Genomic DNA, 27486 nt, shown 5'->3' with positions numbered 1-27486 from the left:
AGTGGCAATGACAAGGGCTGACAGGCTGAGAAAATGCCATTCCTGCCTCTTCTCCGCAGAAGAGAGGGGCCCTTCTGGAAGAGACTCCAGGCTGGTCCGACAGAGCTTTGACAGAGGAGGTCGGCCTTGCTGGGGCTCAGCCAGGCATCCGGGAAAGCAACCTGGGAGCGCTGGGCTGATGGGCCAGGCCTGCGTGACTCACTGGGCGTGGCGGGGCGGGCGCTCAGGCATCGTGGCTGCATCAGTAGCTCTACCTGTCACTCGGGAGGGCAGGGCAGCTGCCTCTGGAAGGCTGGGTGCTGCTGGGGGAGGGGAGTCTCAGAGGAGGTGGCGGGGCCCCCGGGGCAGTCAGAAGGTACCAGGAAAGAGGCCTGGGGACACAGAATTGGGGTCTGGACTTGGTCCGGCAGCTATGAAGGGAGGAGTTTAAGGCTTTTACACTCAGAAGACATACATGGATCTGGTCGCCTCTGCCAGGACAGCTGACGGGCCTAAGCATGTTGCCATGTGCTGGTTGTCAGGGGATCCCCAGCAGCCTCTAAGGGCAGACTTCTATCCCCTCCTGGGCTCCCACAGAGATCCAGTCACACAGACATCTGATGAAAAGCCTGTCCTGGGAGGGCTCAGCTCTTCTCCCAGACTGACTCCTTTCTCCCACTTCCTGTATTTTTCCTCAGGCCACTTCAACTTCCTCCTTCCGGTTTGCTGGGCATTCAGCTCAGCCAAAGCACCTGCTTGTCTTACGTACCCAAGGCCCCCTCGGCCCTACTCAGAGGAAACAAAAGGCACAACACCATTTTCTATTGCAAACATGTGTTAACTGAACTGCTGTTTTTGTCTCTTCTGTGGGGCATGAGAACAGTTCTGTGTGGGAAACAAGACAGGAGGCCCAGTCTCAGAGTGTGCGCCCCAGGTCACACAGCCCTTTAGGGTCCGTGCAGGGACGAGAACCCGGGGCTGGTTCCCACCTCCTGCTCAGCCTCCTCAAGCTTCCCTCCAGATCCTGGAGCAGTACTGGCTCCCTCCCTGCCCAAGTAAGTGACCCTGAGCATTTCACGACGACTGTAGAGAAACCAGGCCAGTCTGACTCCTGGAGGGCCGAGTGGCGGGCTGGGGAAAGGCCCACGCAAGGCTACTACACAGAAGCTGGTTCTGGTCTGGCTCCAGTTCCAGAACCAGTGCAGCGCTCTCATGGCTGCCGTAGGGAACCTGTGTTTAAAGTCAGCTAGGGGTGGAGGGGGTCATGAAATTCTTCTAATAGAGGATCTAATTCTCCTCTAATTTTATTCTCTTATGAAGCCAAACCAACTGCCCCCAGAACATCCTCCAATTCAACACTGCTGCTACATTTTTAACAAGACCCAAAAATGTATTTTACATTACAGCTCAATGTACATACAAAAGACACATCTGAGCAAAAGTCGCATGAAACACACTCACCCTTAGCACATGATGCATTCTTGTATGTTCTGTATTATCCTTGTTGTTTTAGCACTAGTCATAAGCCACTGTTTGAAACCACGAATCTAATTCAAACTACTGATGAAACGCCTCCAGAGAAGCCCTACTAGGCCTGTTTTAGCAAACAGGGAAGTCATCAACAACATATGTTTGTACAGAAAGTACTTAGGTATTAGTCAAAAGCAAAACTTTTAAAACGTGGCTCAGGTGAAGCCTGAAATTGCCTTGATCAAGCACTGACTACACATCCCTCCCCCACCAACCGCCCGCCACTCACTCTCTGGGTGACATAACCAGGAAGCCAGGAAGGCGCACTGGGGGCCACTGGGAGCCTCTACACCTCCAAGGGCAGGAGCAGGCTTGGGGCTCCACCCTCCTGAGCTAGAGTTAAAGGACCAGTGGTGGGAGAAGAGGCACAGCCTCCTTTTGGCACCAGTGGAAGGGAATTTCTGGTTCCCAGAGGTGACCCCCCCAACCCCTGCAGTGGAACCCTACCTCTTCTCAGGGAGGGGCTGCTTCTGCCTGCAGGCTATGTGTGGTCCTTGGGGGGCCTGCCCCACCCAGCTGACCACTGTGGACCAGTGGAGAACTGCACTGGTGGGCTGATGAATCCCAGGTGGCCAGTGAGCCCGTGGGGACACCGAGGATAGAGAGCTATGAAGGAGTGACTGTATGCCAGACCCTTCCCTTTGCCGAAGGCCCAGGAGAGCAGAAACTGTTATGTCTCCCATCACTTACTGGCTTAGCTCTGCCCTAGACACATCAGCAGCCTGACCTCTATGGGGACCAAGAGGGAAAAACAGATGAGCAAGTAAAGAAAAATCACACCTGTTGAAGCGGACTCAGTAATAGAAGGGAGGAAGCCCTAGGTGAATGTGTAAATTAGAGCTAGCAAGAAAGACAGAAGAGGACTTCAAAGAAAGAAAAAAAAAAGGTTATGGGGACTCTCAGGAAGATGTGGATGGAGCACACATAAAAAGATTCTTGCAAACTAAAAAGTGTAACATTCAAATATAACAATTCAATAGAGACAGTGCTGGGAACTGAGTCAGAGGTCTGGAAGACCAAGGGAGAGAAGCATCTCACAACTCAGAGCAAAAACACAAAGAGGTGGAAATCAGAAGAAAAAGATAAGAGCTGTGGAGGCTGGATCCAAGATGAAGAAATGTGGCAGATGCTGTCGGCCGACTAACTCAACCCCGTTCCCAGCCTCCCCCCTCCCCTCTGACTCCTCCATGGAGGCTGACACGTGAAACACACTTACTACCAGCTTCCCTTGCAACATGACACCTTCTGGTCCATGAGACATAAGCATCCAAAAAATATTTTTATTTTTTTCTGATATAAAATGCATATGCATTTGGTGCTGCACTTTTTCCTGTTTTCTTTTTACCCTGAATATAAACATGGTGCCTGGAGCTGCAGCAGCCATCCTGTGACCATAAGGGAGAAGCCAAGAGAATGAAGAGATACCAACCCAAACTCTGACACTGTCAACCAACCAAACTCAAGCCAGCAACTGCCTACCCAGGACCTTCCTGTTAAGTGAGGAAAATAAGCACCTATTTATTCAAGTCATTCTTTACTAAAGTTTTCTGCTACACCTGAAGACATTCTTACATAGTATGAGAAGAAATAAATCATAGAAGAAAATTTCCCTGTTAGGAAAAACTTGAGTTTTCAAACTGAAAGGACTCACTGACTACCACATTTAAAACTGATACACTTTTTACACATGGTATAAATTGGCAAACTCCTGAATTCCACAGAGGAAAGAGAAAAAGCTACCACCTTTCAGCAGAGAGACCAGGTTCCTTAAAAGAGTATGAAACATTAGACTTTTCATTTTTAGCTCTTGAATGTGAGAGACAGAGAAGTAACATCAATAAATTGAGAGGAAACAATCATAATCTAAACACAATCTACAAATCAGCTTTAAATTCGGTATTAATACGGGGCAGTCCAGAGTCCCAAGGTCCCTGGTCAAATACTAGCCACAGCTTGGGAATTTCAAACAGAAAACAGGCAAAAGCTGGCCTTAAGAGTACTAAGAACAAATGTCTTTATATCTACATCCACATTTAAAGAGAAAATATTTTTCTTCATGCTTCAAACCCGGTAAATGGATAAACTGCAAAATTAAAAACCTAGGGCCACATTAAAAATCATAAGATAATAAAATACACTTCTCGAGTTGTTGTAAAGATTAGTTCCATTTGTTTCCACTCAGTGAGGAAGGAGGTGGTGGCGACGGGGGAAGGCAGACCTTTGAAAAAGCAATAACTACTCAGTATGGTGTCAATGTTGGGGGGAGCAGCTGCTTAGATCTGTGTGTTCCAGGAAGGCTTCCAGGAGGCAGCAGTGTTAAAGAGAGGCCTGCCAGGTTAAGTGGAAGTTGCCCAGGTGAAAGGGTGTGGAAGAGGGTCTCAGAACAAGGGAAGATTAGTTCCTAAGCTTGGCCACAAACTGAAATCACCTGGGGATCTTTAAAAAGCACCGATGCAGGCTCCCATCCCCAGACCCCATACCTCCTGTCGTAATTGGTCTGAGGTGTGACGTGGCATCAGGCATTGTCAGAGCTCCCCAGATGATTCTAATGTGCGGCAAAATTTGGGAATCACTTGCCTACACCAAGGCTTAAGGCAAGAGTTTGTGGTTCTGTAAATTGAATGGGGCATTGCAGGGGAAGGACAAGCAGTGAGAAAGGAGAGAAGTGGATGGGCTAAGATTTAAGGTGTAGAGTGGTCAGAAGTAGTGCTGGTGGGGAGAGAGGGAGGGTGGAAGAAGCTGATGGTGATGCCCAGGTTTCAGGCTTGGATGACTGGGTGGATGTGGTCCATTTTCTGAGATATAGAACACAGCAGGAGAAAGGGATGTGCAGAGGAAGACCTGCTGATTAGAGATGAGGCATGCTTATTACCAGGAGGTTTGGCTCAATAAATCTCGACCTTGGCTGTGGTCTTTATCGTCATTACCAATATCATCATCCTCATCATCGATTGAGAGGCTGCATGAAGCCCTTGTGGTCACAAGGCTTAAAGTAGGGATATTGCCCTCTAGCGTCATCATTTGTGTATTACAGGCACTCAGGCAGCAGTGAGCACACCTGCAGGGGATGGACTGCCCCAGGAAGGAACTGGGCATAGAAGTTAGAAATCAGAGATGATCTCTCTCAGTGATCAGGCCAGCATCTCCCAGGTGAGCCCCATGCTCAGCCCAGCGTGAGTAAGGGTCTCCTTTGGATGAGCTGCTGTCCGCAAAGTGCCCACATTGTGGAGAGAGCCCTGAGCAGAGGAAAGGGCACTGGATGGGGAGTTTGAAGGCCAGAGCTCCAGGCACAGCTCTGCAGGTATTGGCTGTCTGACCTGGAGTGAGTGCTTTGCCTGGGCATCAGGGTCCTTATCAGGACTAGGTGTCCCTGCAGGGCTGACTGTCTCTGTGTTGATGACCACATCAGTGGGCAAGACTGACATTCTCTGCCCCTGAGAGAAGAGACAAGAGGCAGCTCTTACATTCTCCAGAAGGCTTGCCAAGTGCCCGTGAGGAGTAGAGAGCCAGTGCCCTGGGAGGCCTCGGCGAAGAGGTAGCATTCCATTCGGGCCCTACAGGGATTAAAACGTAGTGTCTGTGCAAGACACCCTACCCATTTAGGAGAAACTTGTCAATGCAGAGAAGCCCCGTGGTAGGAAGAGAACAAAGGGCATGGGCTCTGGAGTCAGACAGATCAGGCTTGACTGCTGGCTTCCCCAGCTGCATGAACTTAGACAAGTTATTTCACCTTTATGAGAATATATTCTCATGTATGAAATGGGGATATAATAAAATAACAGCAGCAAGTCCTTATTTAGCCCTGCGTGCTAGGTACTGCTCTAAGCACTTTGCACGCATCAGCTAATTTAATTCTCACGACAATCCTGTGAGATAATATAACTAACCCTGTTTTACAAATGAAGAAGATGAGGCACAAAGAGATTATATAACTTGTTCAGTCACCTGGCTCGTGGGCACATGGTTGGTGCACAGCTACTGCTGTGACCACAGAGATAACAGTCAATGGACTGTACTGGAACAGGTGAGCTCACTGGTAGAGCTCCATCTCCTGGGCAGGCCAGTGTCAAGGAGAGAATTTCACGAGATAGAAAGTGACATTCTCCAGCAAGCATTACGAACAATGCATGATCATTTATTTGTGACCACAGCATGATACCCCATGGTCCTGGACTTCCCAAATGGGAACACATGGACAAGGAAGAGCAAGGGCTCTTAGAATTAGCTTCTTCCCAAAGCCCCAGTGAGTACCACAGTGCCAAAACCCAGCTGGGTCCTGAAGAAGGAAGATGTTCCCTCTCCCAACATCCCACGTAGCTAAAAGTGGTTATGTGACATCATTCTGGTCAATAAGATATAAGGGACATCTGCTGGGAGGGTCCTGGGAAAGATTTCCCTCCCTGACAAAAGAGAAAGACCTAGAAGGGGAGTTCTTTTACTTCCCACTCCCTTCCTGGAAGAGGAATGCTGTCATGTAAGGATGTGATACTTGGAGCTGTTGCGGCCATCTTGCAGCCATGAGGCAAAGGCTAAGAAAAATCAAAATTCCCAAAGAGTAGGTAAAACAAAAAGACAACCTACGGAATGGGAGAAAATTTTTGCAAATGAAACCGACAAAGGCTTGATCTCCAGAATATATAAGCAGCCCATACGACTCAATAAGAAAAAAATAAACAACCCAATCCAAAAATGGGCAGAAGACCTAAACAAGCAATTCTCCAAGGAAGACATATAAATGATCAAAAGGCACATGAAAAAATGCTCAATATCACTAATTATCAGAGAAATGCAAATCAAAACTACAATGAGGTATCACCTCACACCAGTCAGAATGGCCGTCATTCAAAAATCCACAAATGACAAATGCTGGAGAGGCTGTGGAGAAAGGGGAACCCTCTTACACTGCTGGTGGGAATGCAGTTTGGTGCAGCCACTATGGAAAACACTGTGGAGATTCCTCAAAAGACTAGGAATAGACTTACTGTATGACCCAGGAATCCCACTCCTGGGCTTGTATCCAGAAGGAACCCTACTTCAGGATGACACCTGCACCCCAATGCTCATAGCAGCACTATTTACAATAGCCAAAACATGGAAACAGCCTAAATATCCATCAACAGGTGACTGGATAAAGAAGATGTGGTATATTTATACAATGGAATACTACTCAGCCATAAAAACCAACAACATAATGCCATTTGCAGCAACATGGATGCTCCTGGAGAATATCATTCTAAGTGAAGTAAGCCAGAAAGAGAAAGAAAAATACCATATGAGATCACTCATATGTGGAATCTAAAAAACAAAAACAAAAACAAACAAACAAAAAAACAAAAACAAAGCGTAAATACAGGACAGAAATAGACTCATAGACAGAGAATACAGACTTGTGGTTGCCAGGGGGGCGGAGGGTGGGAAGGGATAGACTGGGATTTCAAAATTGCAGAATAGATAAACAGGATTATACTGTATAGCACAGGGAAATATACACAAAATGTTATGGTAGCTCACAGAGAAAAAAATGTGACAATAAGTGTGTATATGTCCATGTATGACTGAAAAATTGTGCTGAACACTGGAATTTGACACAACATTGTAAAATGATTATAAATCAATAAAAAACGTTTTAAAAAAATTCCCAAAGAGCTTTGAAACTGTTGAGCTGTGTTTAGCATGGAATCACTGACCTCTAGATTCCTGGTCATGTGAAAAAAATAAGCCCCTATTTGTTCAAATCACTGCTGCTTAAAGCAAAAAGTATCCCTAATATTACACCCAAGCTGTTTCAATGTGTTCATTCACTTGCCCAGTCATTCATTTATTTAATCAGCAAATACCACTGAGCATATACAACGTGCCAATCATAATGGAGGGAAGGGAAGATATGGCCATAATCAAGATAGACATGAGTCCAGTCCTCATGAATTTCTTAGCTTGGAAGGAAAAACACACTCTGAACAGATGTGATGGGTCAAGATGTTAACAGGAAGGAAAGCACAGAAATGCTACTGGAGTATAGAAGAACAAAGATTGTTCACCTGAGTGAGCATCTAGAAAGTTCTTGAAGTCTCGGGTATTATGGAGGGTTAAGTGCTGTAATAGAGCCCAAAATACAGTGCCTCAATAAGAGAGAAGCTTTCCTTTGTTTTGTTTCCTTTTTCTTTTCTATGTCACAGGCCTGGGCTCTGCCATCTACAATGTGGGGCTGCCCTCTCTGGACTCAAGATGGCCACCCCTGTTGTCGCCAAGTGAAAAGTAACGAAATAAAAAAAGAAAGAAAGAAGGAAAAGCAACCAGCTCCCTCCTTAAAGATGAGATCTTGAAGTTGTACACACACAGACACACATATATATCACTTCTGCCCACATCCTACTGGCCAGACCTGAGTCATGTGGCCACATCTAGCTTGGAAGGGAGGCTTGGACATGTAGTCATTAGCTGGGCAGCCAGGTGACAGCTAAAACTCAGGGAGGCTCTACTGCTAAAAGGGAGAAGGGGAAATGGACCTGAGGGATAGTGAGCAGTCACACCCAGGAACGGAATGGGGTTATTTTCCCCTTAACCCGGAGAGCAATGGGGAGTCATTGAAGGGTTTCAAGGAAGAAGTACATGGTCAGATTTGTGTTTTTAAAAGAGCACTGTATCCTCATTAGTTGAAAGAAAAAATCACTGTGATAGAGGACGGAGTGGAGACGGGCAGGCAGTACAGGAGGGAGTGAGGAGACTGTTGTAGGAAAGTTAACGGTAACGGTGACCTGGACCCAGTGCAGATGGACAGGAGGGCATACGGATCCAGGCACACACCTGGCCAAGTGAGAACTGTCTTATAACAAGACATGATGAGGACTAGATGGGATTCTAACATGAGCTGAAGGCACATAACGCCTTTATTCGTCCCTGTCATTTTAGTGGAACTAAGCCTGAGCAACCCACGTTGGCATCATGAGGGGCTGTCAGCTGTAACTCCTGGTAAAGCCCAGCCTGTAAGAGCGTCAGGCTCTGCTCTCCTGCTATGAGATGGGCGGGGGGGGGGAACACTGTGCAAACGATCTCAGATGAACTACCCCAGGGTCAAGATCAATGGTCAAAAAGGCCTTGTGGCCCGAAGAGCACATGCTGGTGTATCCCCAAGACCCTTGACAGGGCCTTGAAGGATGGGTAGGGTGACTTGAGACAAGGTGTTCCAGAAAGGACATGCAAGGCTCTCCCCGTCAGCCTCCACTCTCCCTTTCCAGCCTCATCTCTAGATCAGATCAATATCTCAATTGTTTTCACATGGAAACTTAGCTTTATTTTCTCCTACCTTTCTTGGCACGCGTAAAGAATGGAAGGTTAGTATTTTCTTCACTTCCCACGAAGGTCTGAAGATTAAAGGTCTCCATGCTCTTGGGGAAAGCAGAATGGGTTTTGGTTGTTAGTGTTCTGAGCCTTATCAGAAATACCATGAAACAGCATGAAGGGTGGTGGGGTTTGGAAGAAGAGGCTGAGATTCTACAGAAGCAGGACTTCCTTGAGAGTGTGGGAAGGAGAGAGGACTGTGGGCCAGGAGAAGTGAGTATTCAGTTCCTCGCCCTGGCAGGGCCCTAGGAGGAAGGACCATAATGAGGGGACAGAGGTGGTGGGCTCTGTGGAAAGATGGATCTCCAGGACCCAATCCCCGGCTGAGCCCAGGTCACAACAGTCCCCTGACTTTAAGGACCTTGCAGAATCAGGCAAGTGAGGCACCACTGCAACGACCTGTGTGGATTAATGACCAGTGAAGGCCCCACCCCAGAAGCCCTGAACTGTGGACAGCCTGGGGTGGGGTGGGCAGTGGGCCCCAGGAGTAGTAAGTTTGGACTTCCCTGCCAGCTCAACAAGACAGGGGCTCAGAGTCAAGATTAAGTTGATTTTTAGATAATAAGGAAATGGTACCTTTCCTGCCCCCCTGGGTTTGTGAGCTGAGATTTATACTTGCTACTCTCTTGTCCCTTTCCTGCAGGGACCCTCAGCTCCATCCAGGCTGGTCTGACCTTTCTGTCAGATCTGGGCTCATTCCCAAGTCCCCTCCTCCAGGACTTCCGGGAGCCACTCCGTGGCAGCCGCCCCCCACTACCCCCACCCTCAAAGGCCCTCCCTCCTCTGAAGCTTAAAGCTCAGGGTATCACCTATCTGACAAATGAGTATGGTGAGTTCTCTCTGCTGTGCAGGGACCTGCTCCCCAGCATGGCCAGGAACTTCATGAAGGTAGAGATTAGACCTTTCTCCTAACTCTGCACTGATCCTTGGACCATCTGCCCAGTTGAGAGACCCACCACAGGGCCCAGGGCTCAGGCCTTTCAGCAGAAGCCCCAACGCTCTGTCACCCCCTTTTCTCAGCTCACCCACACCACAGCGCTTGCTGCCACATTTGCCAGCACCCGGGGCAGACACCATGTCCCTTCTGTCTGCAACTCCCAGCCTGCCTCTGGGATGACCCGTCACCTAACCAGCAAGCGGGTGTTGGGTTGCCCCCTCCCAGGATGAGCCGTGCCCACTTCCTCCTCCACCTTCCATAGATGGGCAGATTTGTGCAGGAGCCTGATGTTGGGAAATGAACCCGTTTGTGTTAAGAGCTTATAAGCTCTGTGTACACCAGGACCAGGGCAGATGTAAACACTTGAGGCCTCTCTTCTCCAGCTAGATAAATTTCAGGCTTTCACTGCCACACTACACACGCACTGTTTAAAAAAGGTGTCAGCTGCAGCCCATGCTCTTGGCAGAAGGCAGCTCTCCCTCTCCCAGCTGAAGTCCTAGATTCTGGGCCACTGACGCTCAGGCCAGGGGGTGGGAAGCCCAGAGAGTATCTCCTAAAGGGGCCGGCCTGGGACCCTCTGGTCTGTGGACAAAGGGGGACTGTCTGTGAGGAATAGATCCTGTAATGCTATGGAGACCCAGACATCCTTCAAAAGCCCTGGCTGACCTACACAGACGTGTTCTTTTAGTTTAAGCTTTAGGTCCCGTGAAAATAAGAATGCTACTCCCTTCACCCCTAACAGGGCGATATTTTAAATTTTATTTATCATTTGTTATTCATTTATTCATCTGAGCACCTACTGTGTGCCAATGTGCCAGGCTTCAGACCGCCCACTCCAGGTTCCCTAAAATCCCACCATTAGTGCCAGTCCCATTCGCTTAAGGCTTTCACACCTAGATGTATATATATTTCATACAGACAGACAGATGGTGTATACTATATATACAGCTCCTCATCTCTCACCGCCGAGTCATGTTTTAAATTTTATGCATCATTTCATTCAACCAACATCTATAGGGCACATATGACATGCAGGCTACTCTCCTAGACACCGGACACAAACAAGACATAATCCAGGCCCTGGGGAGCTCCCCTCCATGTAACAGGGAGGTGACGAGAGGTGGCTTTGATGGGCCTCGAGAGCACGGAGGTGGACAGACCAGTGTAGGCTGTGCAGGACGAGGGGAGTCGTCAGGGAAGGGGGCCCCTCTCACAGCACGGCCCATAGGACCTGGGGCAAGCCCACCCCTCTCGGGGGCTCCCCCTCCTCTTCTCCAAATGAGGAACTAGATCGGGGCTCTTGCGTCCTTGAATTTCATGAACCAATAAAATATCAAAACCTAACTGAGGGAGCCATACAGCTCACCAACAATGCTATTCCACTGAGTAAGAAACATTACAGAAAAAGAAAAATCAGGACAGTGGCTACCGCCTGTATCACCATTATTTCATGAGAAGAAGGACATTTTAACCCAAAAAGCAAGAAGGGCATAGTCTCAGAATGAAGGCTGATCCTTCAAACTGGATTCATCATCCAACTAGAAAGCGTTGTCCTTGGGCTCACTTTGCCCAGTCCAGGTGACTAGATGACCCACAGACCCGCCAAAGCCATGACTAAGTGGCCCAAGCCCAGCCAGAGACACAGTGAGGCGACTTCTAAAGAAGTCTCTGGGGCACTGTTGGGGGCACTCAGTCCACAACGCTTCCTGGGGCCCCTTTCCTCTCCCAACTGCTTCCCCTCACCCTGCAGCTGCTCCCCCCAAAAACAGTTCCTCTCCAGCTTTAGTCTGCAGCCCCCTAGCTTCAAGACCACGATGGCACAAATCACACCGGGCACTCGTGTGCTCCGGCCCTAAGTAATCGGGGAGGCTGCTGTTCAGCGCGGTGGACACTGTCCTGCACTTCCCAGACCCTCTTGGAGCTGCCAGGAGTCTGTGGGCAGACGGTGTCCAGCCATGTTCACCTGGGCCTCAGCTGCAGAGAGCTGCCTCGTCCCAGGTCCTGCCCCTTCTCGGCAGCTGCCTACATCCAGTGACCCGTGTGGAAGTGTAAAGGTCTGGCCACCTCCGCCCTACACAGGGCAACTCTAACCAGCCATTCTAGCTCAGGCTGACCTGACCTGTAAGGCTGGCCAAGGCTGTTGTCGAACCATCCGCTCAACTTCCTCCTCCGCCGCCCACTCCCGCTTCTTCCCCTTCCCTTCCCCAGGCGCTGGTCCCAACGCGCTCCTTCATAAAAGCATTCTGCACTCTAAAGTCGGGCTCAGGGTCACCTCCCCACGGTATCCAACCCACACCATCAGCTCAGCCCTTCCAGCCCAAATGGATGGGCAGCCTTTCCCTCCACTGCCTGGCGAAGGGACATTCCCATACCCCTCCTCCATGAGCAAACTGGAGTCCTGATGTGTCCCTAAGGAGCTGAAGGAGCCTAGAATGTATTCTTCTCTTTTAACAAAGACTAGCCTTCAAGGCCATTGTCTAGCAATGGACTCAGCAGGTCAGCTCTGAGCACCAAGGCTGATCGGTAGCCCCTCTGTCCAGGGAGGCCCCTACTCTCTCCTACAAGCACATAGCTGGAAAGTTGCAAGAGCACATGAGTTAAGGGGGAAACAAAACTCTTGGATCTAATAGCTTTAAAACATAATCCTCATGTACACAATGGAGGTGGCGGGACGATGGGGGAGCCGGAATGGCCCCTATTCTGGGCTTCTGTTACGGGTGACACTCTCGGGTGTCCCAGCCTTGCACTCTGCTCACACCTGAAATTCAACAAAATCCAACTGCCTGGAGTAGGAGGGAAAAACGCAAAAATGGTTGCCTTGTGTTTATGACCTTAATTCTACATGTCCTACCTGCAAAACCCTGGCCAGGGAAGTATGAGCAAAATAAGCCCCAAAGTTGAGCGGCTGCTGCTACTAACAGAGATCAAAGGCAGAGGCCCTTTGGCAAGAGACAGAGGTCCGAACAGAGGCTGGTGGCCTGCTCCAGAGAGGCCTGGCCAGGGCTGGAGCCAGCTGTGTCTGAAGCCAACTCTAGGAGGGCAGAAGGCCCAGAACCCCACAGTACACACACCCACGGGAGGAGTAGGGGCCTGGAAGCAGCCCCTCCCCAAGGAACCGGGCTGGATTCCCCGGGGACCATGCACACACTTAGCACAGCAGCACAGCAGGGCCACTGATGCTGGTGACTGAGAGCCTTTAGTGAGGGGCCCTGCTCTTCTGAGCCTGCTCTGCCTTGAGGGTCCACATGCCCACAGGTGTGCACAGGTGCACGAGTGTGTGTGCACTGACATGCGTCTGCCACACACAGTCACTCTGACACAGCCCCACACATGTGTATGCAGTCACTGACCAATAGTAGAGCCTGTGGCAGCCTCCCAGGGCTTTCTGGGGTTCAGGGGAGAGGCCCTGCCCTGTCTTTGTCCTAAGACAGTTGTTCTCCAAGTGAGGTCCCTGGACCAGCAGCATCAGCATCACCGGAGAACTTGTCAGAAATGCTTTGTGTCTGTTTCTCTCACCCGTGGAACCCTGAGCTGTCCAGGGGCCTCCCATGGGGCTACAACTCCCCTACACGCTTTTTCTGTGCCAGCCTCTATGCTCAATAGACTTCATGTACGTTATCTCATTCAAAACTCACAGATATACTGCAAACGTGCACCGTATTGTGCCTCTGCTTTCCAGATGGGGAAGCCAGAGCTCGGAAGGCTTGGACTTGCCTGGAGTCCACAAGGCTCCTAAGTGCGCGCCCTTAATCACATTCTAGACGTAGCTCCGCCTGGCTGAATGTAAACACCCCACCCAGGCCGGTGCCCGCTGTGCCAGGCCCCACCCCTGCCACTCCCCATGTCCCCGGGTCTCTCCCCATCTCAACAGCCAGTCCTAAATCTTTCTTCAAGAGACAAGGCCGGGTCATCCACGCCCCGGGTGGGACAAGGGGCAGGAGGCAAAGCCCCACCTCGGGAGCAGGCAGCACCTCAGCCAAGGCCCTCGCCGTCCCGCACACCCCGCCCCACCCCGAGAGCAGTGGGGACACACGCAGCCCGGCCTGCACCCCAATGCCCGGAGGGACAGCCTGCTGTGCAGCTGACCTGCGGAATCCAAAGACTGCTGCACTGCTGTGCGTGCGTCTGATCGAGAACATCCCGAGTTACATTAGGAGGGACCTGGGTTTGGGTCCTAACTTACTGCGTGACCTGCTCTGGTCCCCTCTTGGAATCTGTTTTTCCATTTCTGCAGTGAAAGGGCTGACTGATGATTTACAAGGATGTTTCCTGCTCTGAAACTCTGTCTTGGAGTCTAGATTTCCACGTGACATTGGAGAAGTCTGACGGAGACAAGGGAATCTGAAATGCCAGTGGCTCTGGACCCGGCTCTCTGCTCAGCCTAGCTCATCTTTGCCTGAGACTTGGGAGTGAGCCCCGGCTCCCCGGACGCGCCTGGCTTTGCACCTACTCCTCCCTCTCCCACATACTCACCAAAGGGGATTTCTCTTCTACATATCCCAGAAGGGCACCAGGGCCCTTGTCCCCAACCCAGAGGCAGCCATGGGGGCCTGTGCTGTGGTGACTGACGCCAACATCTCATCCGGCCTGGAGAGCAACATCACGGGCCTCACAGCCTTCTCCATGCCCGGCTGGCAGCTGGCACTGTGGGCCGCAGCCTACCTGGCTCTGGTGCTGGTGGCTGTGACAGGCAACGCCACAGTCATATGGATCATCCTGGCCCATCAGAGGATGCGTACAGTCACCAACTACTTCATTGTCAACCTGGCCCTGGCCGACCTCTGCATGGCCGCCTTCAATGCCGCCTTCAACTTCGTCTACGCCAGCCACAACATCTGGTACTTTGGCCGTGCCTTCTGCTACTTCCAGAACCTCTTCCCCATCACAGCCATGTTTGTCAGCATCTACTCCATGACTGCCATCGCCGCCGACAGGCAAGAGGGGGCAGTGGGGTAGCAGAGCAGCTGAGGGGAGTCGGCTCACTTGGCTGAGGTTCAGACAGGGGTGGTAACTTGCCTGCAGTCACACAGCAAGTTAAGGGCAGAACCCAGGGAATGCATTGCCTCCCAACCTGATCATATCCTAAACTATGCATCTGGAAGACAGGGGACTATGAAACTGAAGCAAGCCAGGTTAAGGCTAGACACAAGGAAGAACTTCACACTAGATGGTTGTTCAAGGCCACAGGGGAAGAGTGATAGTGTTTTAGGGACCTTCTGGAGTGTTCTCTGGAGTTGCTCTTTGTTGCAGCACCTTTCACTAAAAGGAAACTGTTTATATTGTTTTCCCACTCCTAGATAGATTACATGAGGGGTAAATTTAACACTGCATGTAGTTATCATATAATTACAATGAGCCAATTACTTTCCCAATGCTGCTGTCTGGGGCGCAGGTTGTGACCCTCTGCTGAGGGGGCCGGGGGGGGGGCAGAGGAGGGATCAGTGGGCAGATCTAGAGTCTTCTTTGGACATGGAAGGGGACTGTGTGTCCCCAGAAGTGTGGCTGAGAGAGACAACAAACAAAAAGGGACAGCGGGAAGACAGCAGGTGTGTGTGGGAGGCAGGACTCTCAGAGACACAAACTCCTCCTCAGGAAGGTTTGATGAGGTGTGGGCGTCGCAGTTCCCCAATGACCCCCGCAATCTCTATCCCAGCCCCACTGGCCCAGCCACCTCTCACCCACAGCAGCTCGAGTCTCTGCTCTTGGCTATTTTACTATGAAGTTTCCCTGCAGCTTTCACTTGAGAAATGTATTTCTACTAATTAAAAATGAAAAGAAAGTCTGAAAACCATGCATCTAGGCCAAGCTTCTAATTTTGCACCAGGGAAACTGAGGATAGAGATGGACAGGATCACCTCAGGTCAGCCAGCAAGTTGGGGCAGGGCCAGGAGCCTGGAGCCCAGACCTCCTGGCTGTCAGCCCTGGACCACATCCTCCATGATCCAACCACAGCCCCCAACCCCCCACCAAGAGCACCTTAACACACCCTAGATATTTCTGAAAGTCCCACTAATAGCCCCCGAAATCACAGCCTCATGGGCCTTCCATTTTAAATGCTGAGGGGCAGGGGAGTATGGACTGTAGAGGGTACGGTGGGAGCCAGGAGATCAGGCAGGAGGCAGCTGAACAGTAATCCAGGTGAGGGAGGATGGTGGCTCAGGTCAGGGTGGTAGTGATGGAGACCCGTCCCTTCATTTCTTCATTAATTCTTATGTTCATTGCCTGCTGTGTACAAACACTGTTCTGGGCATTGTGTGGGGGGAGGGGAACAGATAAAGATGTCTGCCCTGGTGAGAACTTAAATAATAATCACAAGAATAAATAAATTTTATATTGTATTTTGAGGTCATGAGAGCTATGGGAAAATATTAGGAAGGGGAAAGGGCCTCAAGGTGCTAGGGTGTGTGTGTTGAGGTGGGCCAGGGCGCAGTGTTAGGGTGTCAAGGTTGGCCTTATTGTGAGGGTGGGATTTGAGCAAAGGCAGGAAGGAGGCGAGAGAGTGAGCCCCGCAGGGTCTGGGGGAAGAACGTTCCAGGCAGAGGTGCAGGAGCACGCCTGTGTGTGTGAGGAGCAGGGAAGGGGCTGTCCTCACCTAGACGGGGTGGAAACACTCACAGGGCACAGAGTCCCATTCACGTGATGCCTAAGACCTCAAGACATGAAATTCCCTGCCCAGGGCAAGGGCTAAAGAAAACATGAGGCCACAAGGTTCAGATTAATCCCAGGGAGGAAGACCTGGGGGTCATGGAGGACCAAAGCCATTTCTGGTGAATTTAAAAGAAAGACATAAATAGGACTGACCACACTCTCCAATCCCGGGCTCCTCTGCCTGCAGGCACTTGTCAAGCATCTCATTTCTCTGCACAACAACCCTAATGGCCCAAATTATGATCATCCCATTTCACGGAGGTGGAAACAGAAGCCCAAAGAGCTCAGGTGGTTCGCTTAAGACCCTCCTGCTGGAAAGCGGTGGAGCCAGGACTCATTTCCACATCAGTCGGAATCCAAAGTAACAGGCCTGCCGCTCTACAATTAGCGTAAGAAAGAAAGCTCCTCTTCCCCGCCCCACCTCCCAGGGCAGCAAGGGAACCTGAGTCCCCCGGGGGGTGAAAATCACAACTACAAATGTAGGCAGCACACCACGCTTCGCTGGGACACCAGCAGTGCCTGGACTATGTCACCAACAGAAATCACAGATACTCACACAGAAATCTCAAAGCATCACCCACACTTGTCGCTAGTGCTTCAAAATTACCACGGTTCCCAAACCTGCTGCTAGATCTTGCTAAGAGGCTGATAAGGGAGAGTGTATGACACTATGTCCCCCATTTATTTTACATCTGGATAACTGTACTTAGGATCACTGATTGCATTTGTAATCCTGTGTATTTTAATTTATGCATATAAAAGCTTTACTCTGAGGAGGGGTCCGTGGGCTTCCCGGGATGGCCAGTGGGTCCAGGACACATGAGGGCCCCCTTGAGCCCCACACCCTCCTTCCGAGGAGGAAACCAAAACCCCAGGAAACACAGCAGGTAGAGGCAGTGTGGGGGCTGAGGTGCGGCCCTGCGTTTTGGGTTCCCTTGACTTTAGGGAAGCAGGCGGCTACTCACAGCTCCCCCTTCCTCCTTCAGGGCCCTAGACGCATGAGGCCTCAGCCCACTAGGTCTCAGGACAGTCCCACAGCGGGTGGGGGTCCTGGGAGCAGGCGGGAGCTACACACCCTGGGTTCAAAGCCAGCAGTGCCTCTTCCAAGCTGGGTCTCCCCCTGGCCCCCCGCAGCTGTGGAAGCTGGAGGTAACAACTACTTACCAGGCCTGGAGGTGCCAAAGGCAGGACACAACCCCACAGGTTCCCTCAGGGAGAGGCAGGAGCTGAGGAGACCAGCCTGCTCCTGGCCGACCTCACCGAGGAGCTGGACTTTTATGTAGACTTGGCTGAATCCATAGAGGAACGAGGAATTCCAGGTCGAGGGGGAGAAAACAACTCGTAGAGGGTTGGCAAGGTTGTTCCGCGGCCAGTGTGAGCCAGGGAAGGGACAGGAAGTGGTGACACAAGAGGCTGGACAGTGCATTAGCCACATGCAGAGGGCCCTGAACGCTGAGTTTAAAGGTCTGGGCCCACATTGTCCAAAAATATAACCACAGCCATATGTGCATGTTTATGTTTAAATTAATTTAAATTAAAAATTCAGTTCCTCAGTCATATTAGCCACACTTCCAGTGCTCACAGCCACGTGTGCATATGTAGAGCATTTCCTCCACCACAGAAGGCTGGCGGGCAGCCGCTCTGGGCTTTGTCCAGGAGACTGTCGGGCTCTGTTACGGTTCTGAACATGAGAGGGACTGTGGCTGAGGAGCTCGACGGGGCTGAGCCTCAGGCCGACGGCCCGGGCTGGACTTCCGGTGTGGCCACATTGCCCTCCTGTGGCCACCTGAGAGCATGTCCACGCTCAGAGGGAGGCCGGGTGGCGGAAAGGTGAGGGTGGGCTGGGGCTTAGGGCACTAGTGTCCCATATGGCTGTGGGAGGGTCACAGCCTAGCTGGCTCTCTGCAGGTCACCAGCAGGGTGTGAGGAAGAGGACTAGGAGACGTGGGCCTGGGGTGGGGGAGAGGAGGTGGGGCAGGTCTGACGCGAGGGCGCCCACTGCTCACACGGCCCTCTGCTCACAGGTACATGGCCATCGTCCACCCCTTCCAGCCACGGCTCTCAGCGCCCGGCACTAGAGCAGTTATTGCTGGCATCTGGCTGGTGGCCCTGGCCCTTGCCTTCCCCCAGTGCTTCTACTCCACCATCACCATGGACCAGGGTGCCACCAAGTGCGTGGTGGCCTGGCCCGAAGACAGCGGTGGCAAGACACTCCTTTTGTAAGACCTGGGGGTGGGCGAGGCGGTGTGTGTGTGTGCATGCACATATGTACAGTGTGTACACGTGGGTGTGCACATGGGTCTGAGAGTGAATCTGGGATTACGTGAGTACAGTATAAACTAAAAGTAACAGCATTTACTAAGTGTCAGGCTTGGTCTAAGTACTTTGCATACATGAACCCATTTAATTCTAACAACATAGGGGTATGGATGTATTATTATTCCTATTTTTTGGATGAGAAAACTGAGGTATTAAAAAACTACATAATGTCTCTAAAACCACACAGCTAGTAAGTGGTAAATCAAGGCTTTAAATTTAGGCAGTCCTGCTTCAGAGCCCAGTCTCCTCGCCACTCTGCTACTTAAAAAAGGGTGTGTGTCTCCCTAAATGAGGACAGGTATGTGTGCACATGTGACATGCATGTGTGTCTGTGTATGTGTGTAAGTATCTGAGTGTGTTTGTGGAAGGGTGTGTGCACATGGGTACGTGTTTGGGAATGTGTGTTTGGGGGAGGGCATCGTAAATGCTCAGGCCACAGAAGGTCGGGGTATTGAGGCAGAAAGAAGGGGTAGGGGATGAGCCTGAGACGTTTTCAGGAGTCTGGTGCCAGCCTGGTGCTCAGGTGAGCACCATGGGCTGGGGGACGGGGGGAGAAAGCAGAAGAACTCAAGCATGGTCCAGCTGCTGTATGACTCTGGGTAAGTCCTTTCCCTCTCTGGGCTTCAGTTTGCCCAGTTCTCAGGGTGTGGCTTGTCATCCCCAAGCAGGGCGTGGTTGGTAGTAGACAGTAAAGAACTGCTTGAGGTTCTGGAGTCAGTAGTCATGTTGGAGTCCTGCTCTGTCCCCTGCTGGCTGGAGGGCCTTGCTGGTCACTTAACCTTTGGCTCCTTCTCCCTCAAATGGAATTAGTAAGAGAATCTTCCTCAAGGGCTGTTGTGAGCATACATGAGAAAATGTACCTGTCGCACTTAGCACCGTGCCTGCCACAGAACCGGCACCCAGTATGTGGTAAACAGCGGACAAACGAAAACAAAGCTGGAGGTGGCAGATTTAGTCCAACAAAGGCCCGGCTGCCCCAGGCATGAGGATGTGCAGGCTCGGAGAGGCCAGATCACGACAGCCACCCCCCACCCCCACCCCACCCCCCGCCTCGGTTAACACCGCTCCCCTGGCGCCCGCCCCTACCTGGTCTCCGCCTGTCCTAAGCACCGCGCTGTGGCCTTAAGGGAAGGCGCCATTTCTCTGAGAAGCTTCTTCCCAAGGACTGCTGAGTTTCGAGGGCAGACCCTGCCCTGGGGCTCTGCCCCTACCCTGCACCCGCGTTCTCGGGACTCACTGCTCCAATGGCGGTGGACGTAGGGACGCGCCCCCGCCCCTGACTCAGGGAACGCGTGGAGAGCGGAACGTTTCGTGACTGGCCACTGGGGGGCGGTGTTTCCTCACCTTAAGAGTGGGTTTTTCTCCCTCAGGTGGGGAACAGTCAGAATTTAGGGTATCAAGCACCAGATTTTGGGGAATGGTGAGCTACAACCCTGATTTAGGCAACAGGGGAAAACAGGAGGGCAGAGATAGGCTAGGAAGGCTGTACTTTGGGGTTACTTCGAATTCTGGGAGGATTTGGGGAAAGCCTGGTTTCTTGTGTGAGAATGATCATTCCTGGGTGAGGGAACTTCTGGGATTTAGACTGCGGGCTCCATCCTTACAGGTTCACATCCTGTATATACAGGAATCTGATGAAATGACAGATGCCCTCTCCAGGAAAATGCACATACGCTCCCAAAATCAAAATACAAAAAAGGCAGTCCAGGCTGGGAGAGGAGGCATCCCTGATTTTGGCAGACCCTAGAAGACAGTCCCTGAGGGTCCTTGGCACTCACTTCTGGGTGGGAACCTAGCCCAGAGTGAATTCCTATCCTGCACTGCCATCCCAAGGAAAGAATGCGGCAACTGGGAGGTGTTACTCATACTTAAGAAGGATGGTAGAGATTACCTCCTCCTTACAAATGGGGAAACCGAGACTGAGGAAACGATCTGACTTGCCTAAGGTCACTTTTTTTGGGGGGGGCTGATAGCCTAGATTTAAAAAAAAATTTTTTAATTGTGCTTAATGGCATTTTAAATTTTAAATGAATGCATTACTTGGTTAACTTTTTCGTTTCCTATTTATTTCCTTGTTTGGTAACTTGTGTGCCACTTGGAAAGACTCAAAGCTAACGCTAGAGTGTCCCTTTTGCAGCAGGGGAAGCCCTCTTTGGGCACATATGCTAGCCAGTGTTGCCTTTTCTTTTCTTTTCTTTTCTTTTCTTTTTTTTCTTTTTTCTTTTCTTCCTTTCCTTTCCTTTAAATCAAACCAAGGCCTTGGGATGTGGCCCAGGGTGGCCCACCTGGGGCAGCTCAGGGGCGCCGGCCAAGTCCCAGTGACTAGGCTCTGGCGGATGCTGGAGTCGCCCCCGGGCCGCCCCGTGCCCAGGCCCTCGACTCTCCCTCCAGGTACCATCTCGCGGTGATCGCCCTCATTTACTTCCTTCCTCTCGTGGTGATGTTCGTCGCCTACAGTGTCATCGGCCTCACGCTCTGGAGACGCACTGTTCCCGTGCACCAGGCTCACGGCGCCAACCTGCGCCACCTGCAGGCCAAGAAGAAGGTGAACTCTGGGGGCGGGGAAGGAAGTCTGGCCCTGCCTCCGGAGATGCTGTTTCCGCCTTGTCCTTGATAGAATTCACCTGTAACTTGCCCTTGTCTTAAGTCCCTGGCCAGAGCCTTCTTTCCATCTTTCTGGGCCAGCGAACTTGCCTTTGGTCTTTGGCCAAATACAAAGCAAAATGGAAATTCCCAGAATTTTAGGAGAATTAGGAAACCCTAAAGCTCCACAGAATTTCAGGTACTTCCAAGAATCTTAGAATGATAGAATCTGAAAATCTTAGACTTTCTGAATAATCAGAATGTCGAATTTAAGACGCCCCACAGAACTACAGGAGACTCCTGGATAGAATCACAGGAGAATTCTCAAATGCTGGCACTGCAGACCTCAGAGATCGTGGAGACTGGATTGTGGTCCAGCTACATCATTTGTCTTCAGCGTCCAACCAAAATGTGTCTCCCTCCCCGCTGCCACTCAGGGTCTCCCAAGGATCCTGATTTGGCATCTCTGTTCCAGACCTTCTCCACTCTTTCCCAGTCAAAGCTCATCTTTGCCATTCCCCCTTCCTGTTAGACGACCAGGGGAGGTAATGGGCTAATCACATCACGAGGCAGGTCAAAGTCTTGGCTTCTCATCTGCCATTAGGTATTTTCCACAGGGCGATTCAGGGAGGCGGTTGGATATGGAGAGCTGATCTCCATTTGCCATCCCTGGCTTGCCCTCCGTGCCTCCTGGGACACTGGGTCATGCTCGGGGGTATCTGCAGAGACCAGGCCATGAATAGGGAAAGGTCAGGGAGCTGGCCCCTGGGCAGAGACTGGGGTCCCCAGTTGAAGCCTCACTACCTATGGCTAGAAGGGCTGTGGCAGACAGACTGCAGGAAGATGGGGGCCTGGGAACCCATAACTGGCATGGGTCTCCCCTAAGGATGGGGTCAGGAGCGAAAACTCATTCACTCTCCAGGGAGGTGAGCTGCTCTGCTCTAAAAGGGATCCGGGACGCCTTTTAGACGAGCTGGGCTTTGAGGAGTGAGGCCTTCAAAGGAGAGATAGCAATGTGGGCAGAGGGACCAGCCTGAGCAAAATCCCCGAGGTGGAGGGCCTAGGAGTGTCTGTGTAGAAGATGCTCTAGGGGACTGAGGCTGTAGAGGGGGATGGGGCCTGCTTACTGAGGGCTTCTCAGGCTGGCAAGAGGGGTGCCTCACCCTTGGGAAGACTGGGGCTTAGGGCTTCCAGGCGGGGAGTGACCTGAGTCTCTCCTGGACCAGTTCGTGAAGACCATGGTGCTGGTGGTGGTGACGTTTGCCGTCTGCTGGCTGCCCTACCACCTCTACTTCATCCTGGGCAGCTTCCAGGAGGACATCTACTGCCACAAGTTCATCCAGCAGGTCTACCTGGCGCTCTTCTGGCTGGCCATGAGCTCCACCATGTACAACCCCATCATCTACTGCTGCCTCAACCACAGGTGAGCCCTCCCCCGAGCCCTCCCCATCTGGGCTCCCCTGCACAGCTTGAGGCTGTGCCTCCCACCCCAGCAGGGGATAACCATTCTTACAGGGAGCCTACAGCACAAGCCTCCCTCTGTTTCCGGCCGACCTTGAGCCCCACCTCCTGCCCAAAGCCTTGCCCCATTCCCTGGGCCACATCTCCCACTGTTGGCCTGTTCCTGCTCCTTCTTCTGGGCACTGCATCTGGGACAAGGAGAAGAGAGAAGGGAGGGACAGAGATGGATGGAGGGGAGAGGCAGAGAGAGGCAGAAGTCCAGCCAGAGAGGAAGGAAAGAGCCAGATGAAGGCAGGAGGGACTGACATTTGTAAGAGCTTCCTGCAATGAGGAAGAACTGAGGACTTTCCTTGGGCTCAGTGGAAACCCAGCAGTAAATAGCACTCAGTCAGAGGTCTGGGGCAAGACTGGAGGAGGAGCAGGCTGCCCCCTGGGAAGACCACAGGGCATTTTCTGCCCTGGAGGGGCTTTCAGGGCAGCTAGGAAATGACCTTGGCAGAGACAGCCAGAGAGGAAGGAGCCACATTCTCACTCCACCCAGCTGGGTTCTCCCATCCCTTGTACTCCTGGAGAAGTGGCGTCCCAGAGAGGGGCTGTATTTGCTCTGGGGCACTGGCAGAGATGGGAAGTGGTGGGCCAGGCAGGAGCCCCAGCACCCAGGAGTCCTGCTTCAGCCTCAGAGAACCTTGAAGGTGGGGCCAGGTAAGAAGAGATGAGAAGTGGCCTCTGAGTCCTGGCCTCAACAAATGTGGGTGAGGTTGGCCCTGGGTCTCTTTATTCATGCCTTTTATTACCTCCTTGCCCATGTGTCCAGGCCACTCATAATACCAGTAGGGTCTTTGTTGCTCACACTCACCTGGGACAGGCCAGAAGAAAGTGAGAAAACTGATTTTTTTTTTTTTTGAGTGTTTAATGGGTGCCAGAACCCTCCATTGTCTCCTGAGAGGAAAGTAGATAATATGAGGGAAGTATTATACCCATTTGGCAGATGAGGAAACTGAGCCTCAGAAAGGAAGACACTCCTAAACTCATACAGCAAAGATTCCATGTGTCTCCAAGGCCTGTAATCTCACCCCACATCACACATTTCTCTTGCAAGCAGCTTGTAGGATGAGAACTTGGAGACAGGGACTGTCACCTCAGGGAGGGGCCCTGAGCCGTCTGTGTTTGTGCATTGGTCACTCTCCTGCTACCCAATGACACGGTCCCTGGGAGTCTGAACAACACCCCAGGGCTCTACAAGTTCCTGGGATAACTTCTGATCATGCAGGATTTGACGACACTAGCTCTAAAGTAGGACTGGTGCTCCCGGCAGAATCTTCCTTCCTTCAGAACAGTTCACCAAGTGGCTCTGTGTGTCCGGCGCTGTTCCAGGCACTGGGGATACCCCAGTGAATAAAAATAGCGATCCCTTTCCTCAGGGAGCTGACCTGCTAGTGGGGAGGCAGCGAGAGACAATAGGCAAACATGATGAGTAAGTGAACTACAGAGTGTATTCGGTGATAAATCCTGTGGGAAAAAGAGAGACTAGAGCTGGGTAAGGGAGGACAGGAAGGGCTGGGGGAAGAACTGGAAGAACTGGGCGTAAGGGCTGCAATTTTACAGGATAGGCAGGGTGGGCCTTACTGAGAAGTCCTGAGCAAAGACTTGAGGACCGAGTGGGCCCTGCAGCTGCCTGGGCAAGAGCTCCGGGCGGCGGGAACAACCAAGGCCAGGCCCGGAGGGCCAGGCGAGGACTTGGGCTGGTTCTCAGACGTGAGCAGCCCTGCGGGGCTGACTTTCCTTGTGAAAGAGTCAGTCTCATAGCTGCACTGGAATGGGACCACATCAGGCCAAGGGGAGCAGCGGGCAGACGGCGAGGCGACTGCAGTGATCCAGGTGAGAGGGGATGGCTTTAGACGTGTGAGAAGTGGTCAGTCTAGATATTGCTAAAGTAGAGCCAAGAGAATGTGATGGAGACAAAGTCAGGGGTGACCCCAGCTTCTTGGCCTGAACTAGTGGAAGAGTGGAGTTGTGGGTTCTCAGTTGTCAGGAACTGAGATGTGGACCACTGGGCGGCAGCCGGGGTGGGGAGCTTGGTTGGACGTGCTGGATGTAAAGGGCAGAGGCCAGTAAGCTCGCATAATGAAGGCATTTATTGAGCCACACTGTGGAATCTTTAGAGCTGCAGGATGAGGAACCGAAGTCAGGCCTGCTCTTCCAAAACATGGAACTCTGCGTCTCCTGGGAATAGACCATTCGGTTCTTTCCCTCCCTCTGCATCACACAGGGTCTCATCTGTTTCTGCTCCTGACAGGCCAGTGTTCTCTTTCTACCTGCTCTTCCTCATTTCTTCCACTCACTATCTGCTTCTTCTGATCTCTCATTTACCTGTGAGCCCTTGGTGCTGCCATGGGGAGAACTGTTTATTTTTTAAGCAAATGTACTGAAACTAAGTAGTTCCTCGTGTATATTTTCTTTCAAAACTGTCCCCTTGGGAGAGCATCCTTAGTCCACCCAACGTTGCCGAAGCCCCAATTTTTAAAGATTCCTCTTGGAAAACTCTTTTAGAAGCCAGCTAATAAGTCAAACAAGAAAATGTGTTGTCTTTATAATTGTACTAGGCTTATTTTTGTTTGTAATAACAAATGGTCTCATTCAGCTTATTCACCCACTTCAATCCTTGGACTTAGTTCCAGCTACTTCCAAAACCCAAAACCACTAAAGAAAGGGTGTCTCCAGAGACTCTGAGCTCTTAGGAGTGAGGGAGTGACTCTGCTCTGGAGGAGAGAGCAGCTCCTGGAGGTGGCGGCAGCCCTAGGACAGTTCTCATAATTGTCGTCCTCACTCTGGTGCTCAAGGTGACCCTCTACCCACCAGGTTTCGCTCTGGATTCCGGCTTGCTTTCCGATGCTGCCCATGGGCCACACCAACCGAGGAGGACAAGATTGAGCTGACTCATACTCTCTCCCTCTCCAGGAGGGTCAAGAGGTGTCACACTAAGGAGACTTTGTTCATGGCTGGGGATGTGGTCCCCTCTGAAGCTGCCAGTGGGCAGGCTGAATGTCCCCAAGATGGAGTGTCTACTGAACCCTGAAGCCTTGTACCTGCCTGCAGGGTGAGACTTAGTACCCTTGAGAAGTAGCCAGTCGAGAGGACCACACCTGAAAGTTTGGCCCATGCCTCACCCTTCAGTACATCAATGGAAAAACAAGATGGGGCCAGGAACTCTGCAGAGATGCTGACTTTCCCAGCCACCCCTCTCAGACAGTGCTTCAGGGGATCCATTAAGAGTCAGAGAAGACAGTGGGAACTCACATTTACCAAATATAGGAGTTGCAAGTTCAAGTGCCTTCCTGGAGCATAAGACATATGAGTAAATTGGATCCAATATAGAAGAAAAAATGTAAATGTAATGATAAAAGGTAACTGACTTCCAGTGTTTGGGGCAATAGGGAATGGTGGGGACTGTGGCAAACTGGAGGGCCTAGGCACCCAAAGAGACAGTAGCTGATCAGCTCTGGAAAAATGTTGTCATGTAGCTGGGATCCCATTGTTGCCAGAGCCTCTAAATCTTTCAAAAGAAACCAGAAATCCAAATTTATGAAACTTCCAGACTTGTTAACTTTGGCTCACATTTTTATAAATGTTGGGTAAACCAAACAAAACACATCTGTGGACAGCACCCAGCCATGACAGTGATTCATTATCAGGCTAAAGACACAAGAGAGGAAGCTTCTTATTTTGCAAAGCCTGTGAGTCAATCCAGGGCTTCTCTGCCTCAGCATCTAAGAACCTAGATCTGCCCCAGCGTAGGTGGTGGTTAAGAGTCAAAAGGAGCCTCAGCTGGGTGGCCTCATACAAGTCACCATGACCCTCAGCCTCTTCCTCTTTCAATGACAAAACTACCTCTCAGGGATGCTGTGAGGATGGGAGTGATGCCTATGAACTGGCAGGCCAAACGCAGATGAAGTGCTTCAGAAACAGCAGCCATGCTTGTATCACTACTAAGACAGCCGTTTTACACGAATGCCTCCTGCAAGCCAACAACGCAGCTCTCACCCTTACTTCTGAAGCAAGAAGGTGCCAGGCAGAGAACGCCAACTGTCCAGGCTCCTGGAAAGCCCTAGGCCTGGCCCAGTCACCCTGCTTGCTGACTCACCCTTCATGCCTCAGTGCCTCTCCAAAAGAACCACATAACGCTGTCAGTGCACACCCAGAGTTTTCCACAAAATCACTGTGCCATAGGCACTGGCAGGGCCAAATAAAGGGACTCTGTTCTCACCAAACCAAGTGAGCGTGCAGTCAGTCCTAGGGAAAGCCACCAAGAGATATGGGAGATGGAGGGGTGGGTGTAGCTCAGTGGTAGAGTGCATGCTCAGCATGTGCTAGGTCCTGGGTTCAATCCCCAGCACCTCCATATTAATAAAAAGGGAGATGTGGGAGACTCACGTGGCACCTCAATCACAGGGCACCAGAGTGCGGACTGATGTGGGTCCACCGACGGGCTGGCGGAGAATCCAAACAGGCAGCCACAGAGAGGAACAGCACCCTCAAGGCTGAGGTGAGGCAGGGATGAAAGGGTCAGACAAGGGCCAGTTTCCTACAGAAGGGTTTCATTTACAACGGGGGTTGGGGAGAGGGCGGCAACTCTGCTACCCTGAGCTGCTGCAAGACTATCCGCTTAGGACAGGGGGCCTATTCATCCAGTG

General features: G+C 51.4%; 1 protein-coding gene across 1 annotated transcript; it reads left to right on the top strand.

The window, feature by feature from the left end:
* Positions 1–13637: 13637 nt before the first annotated feature.
* TACR2 (tachykinin receptor 2) lies at positions 13638–27063 on the top strand. The gene is made up of 5 exons (XM_010951664.3): positions 13638–14718; positions 18457–18651; positions 21143–21296; positions 22561–22757; positions 25655–27063. The coding sequence occupies exons 1-5, from the start codon at positions 14327–14329 to the stop codon at positions 25869–25871; spliced, it is 1155 nt and encodes a 384-aa protein (XP_010949966.1). The 5' UTR covers positions 13638–14326; the 3' UTR covers positions 25872–27063.
* Positions 27064–27486: the final 423 nt, after the last annotated feature.

Source organism: Camelus bactrianus, chromosome 11, assembly GCF_048773025.1.
Source record: "Camelus bactrianus isolate YW-2024 breed Bactrian camel chromosome 11, ASM4877302v1, whole genome shotgun sequence".
Taxonomy (NCBI): domain Eukaryota; kingdom Metazoa; phylum Chordata; class Mammalia; order Artiodactyla; family Camelidae; genus Camelus; species Camelus bactrianus.
Note: the sequence above shows the minus strand (reverse complement) of the source record. Positions and strands in the feature narration are given on the sequence as shown.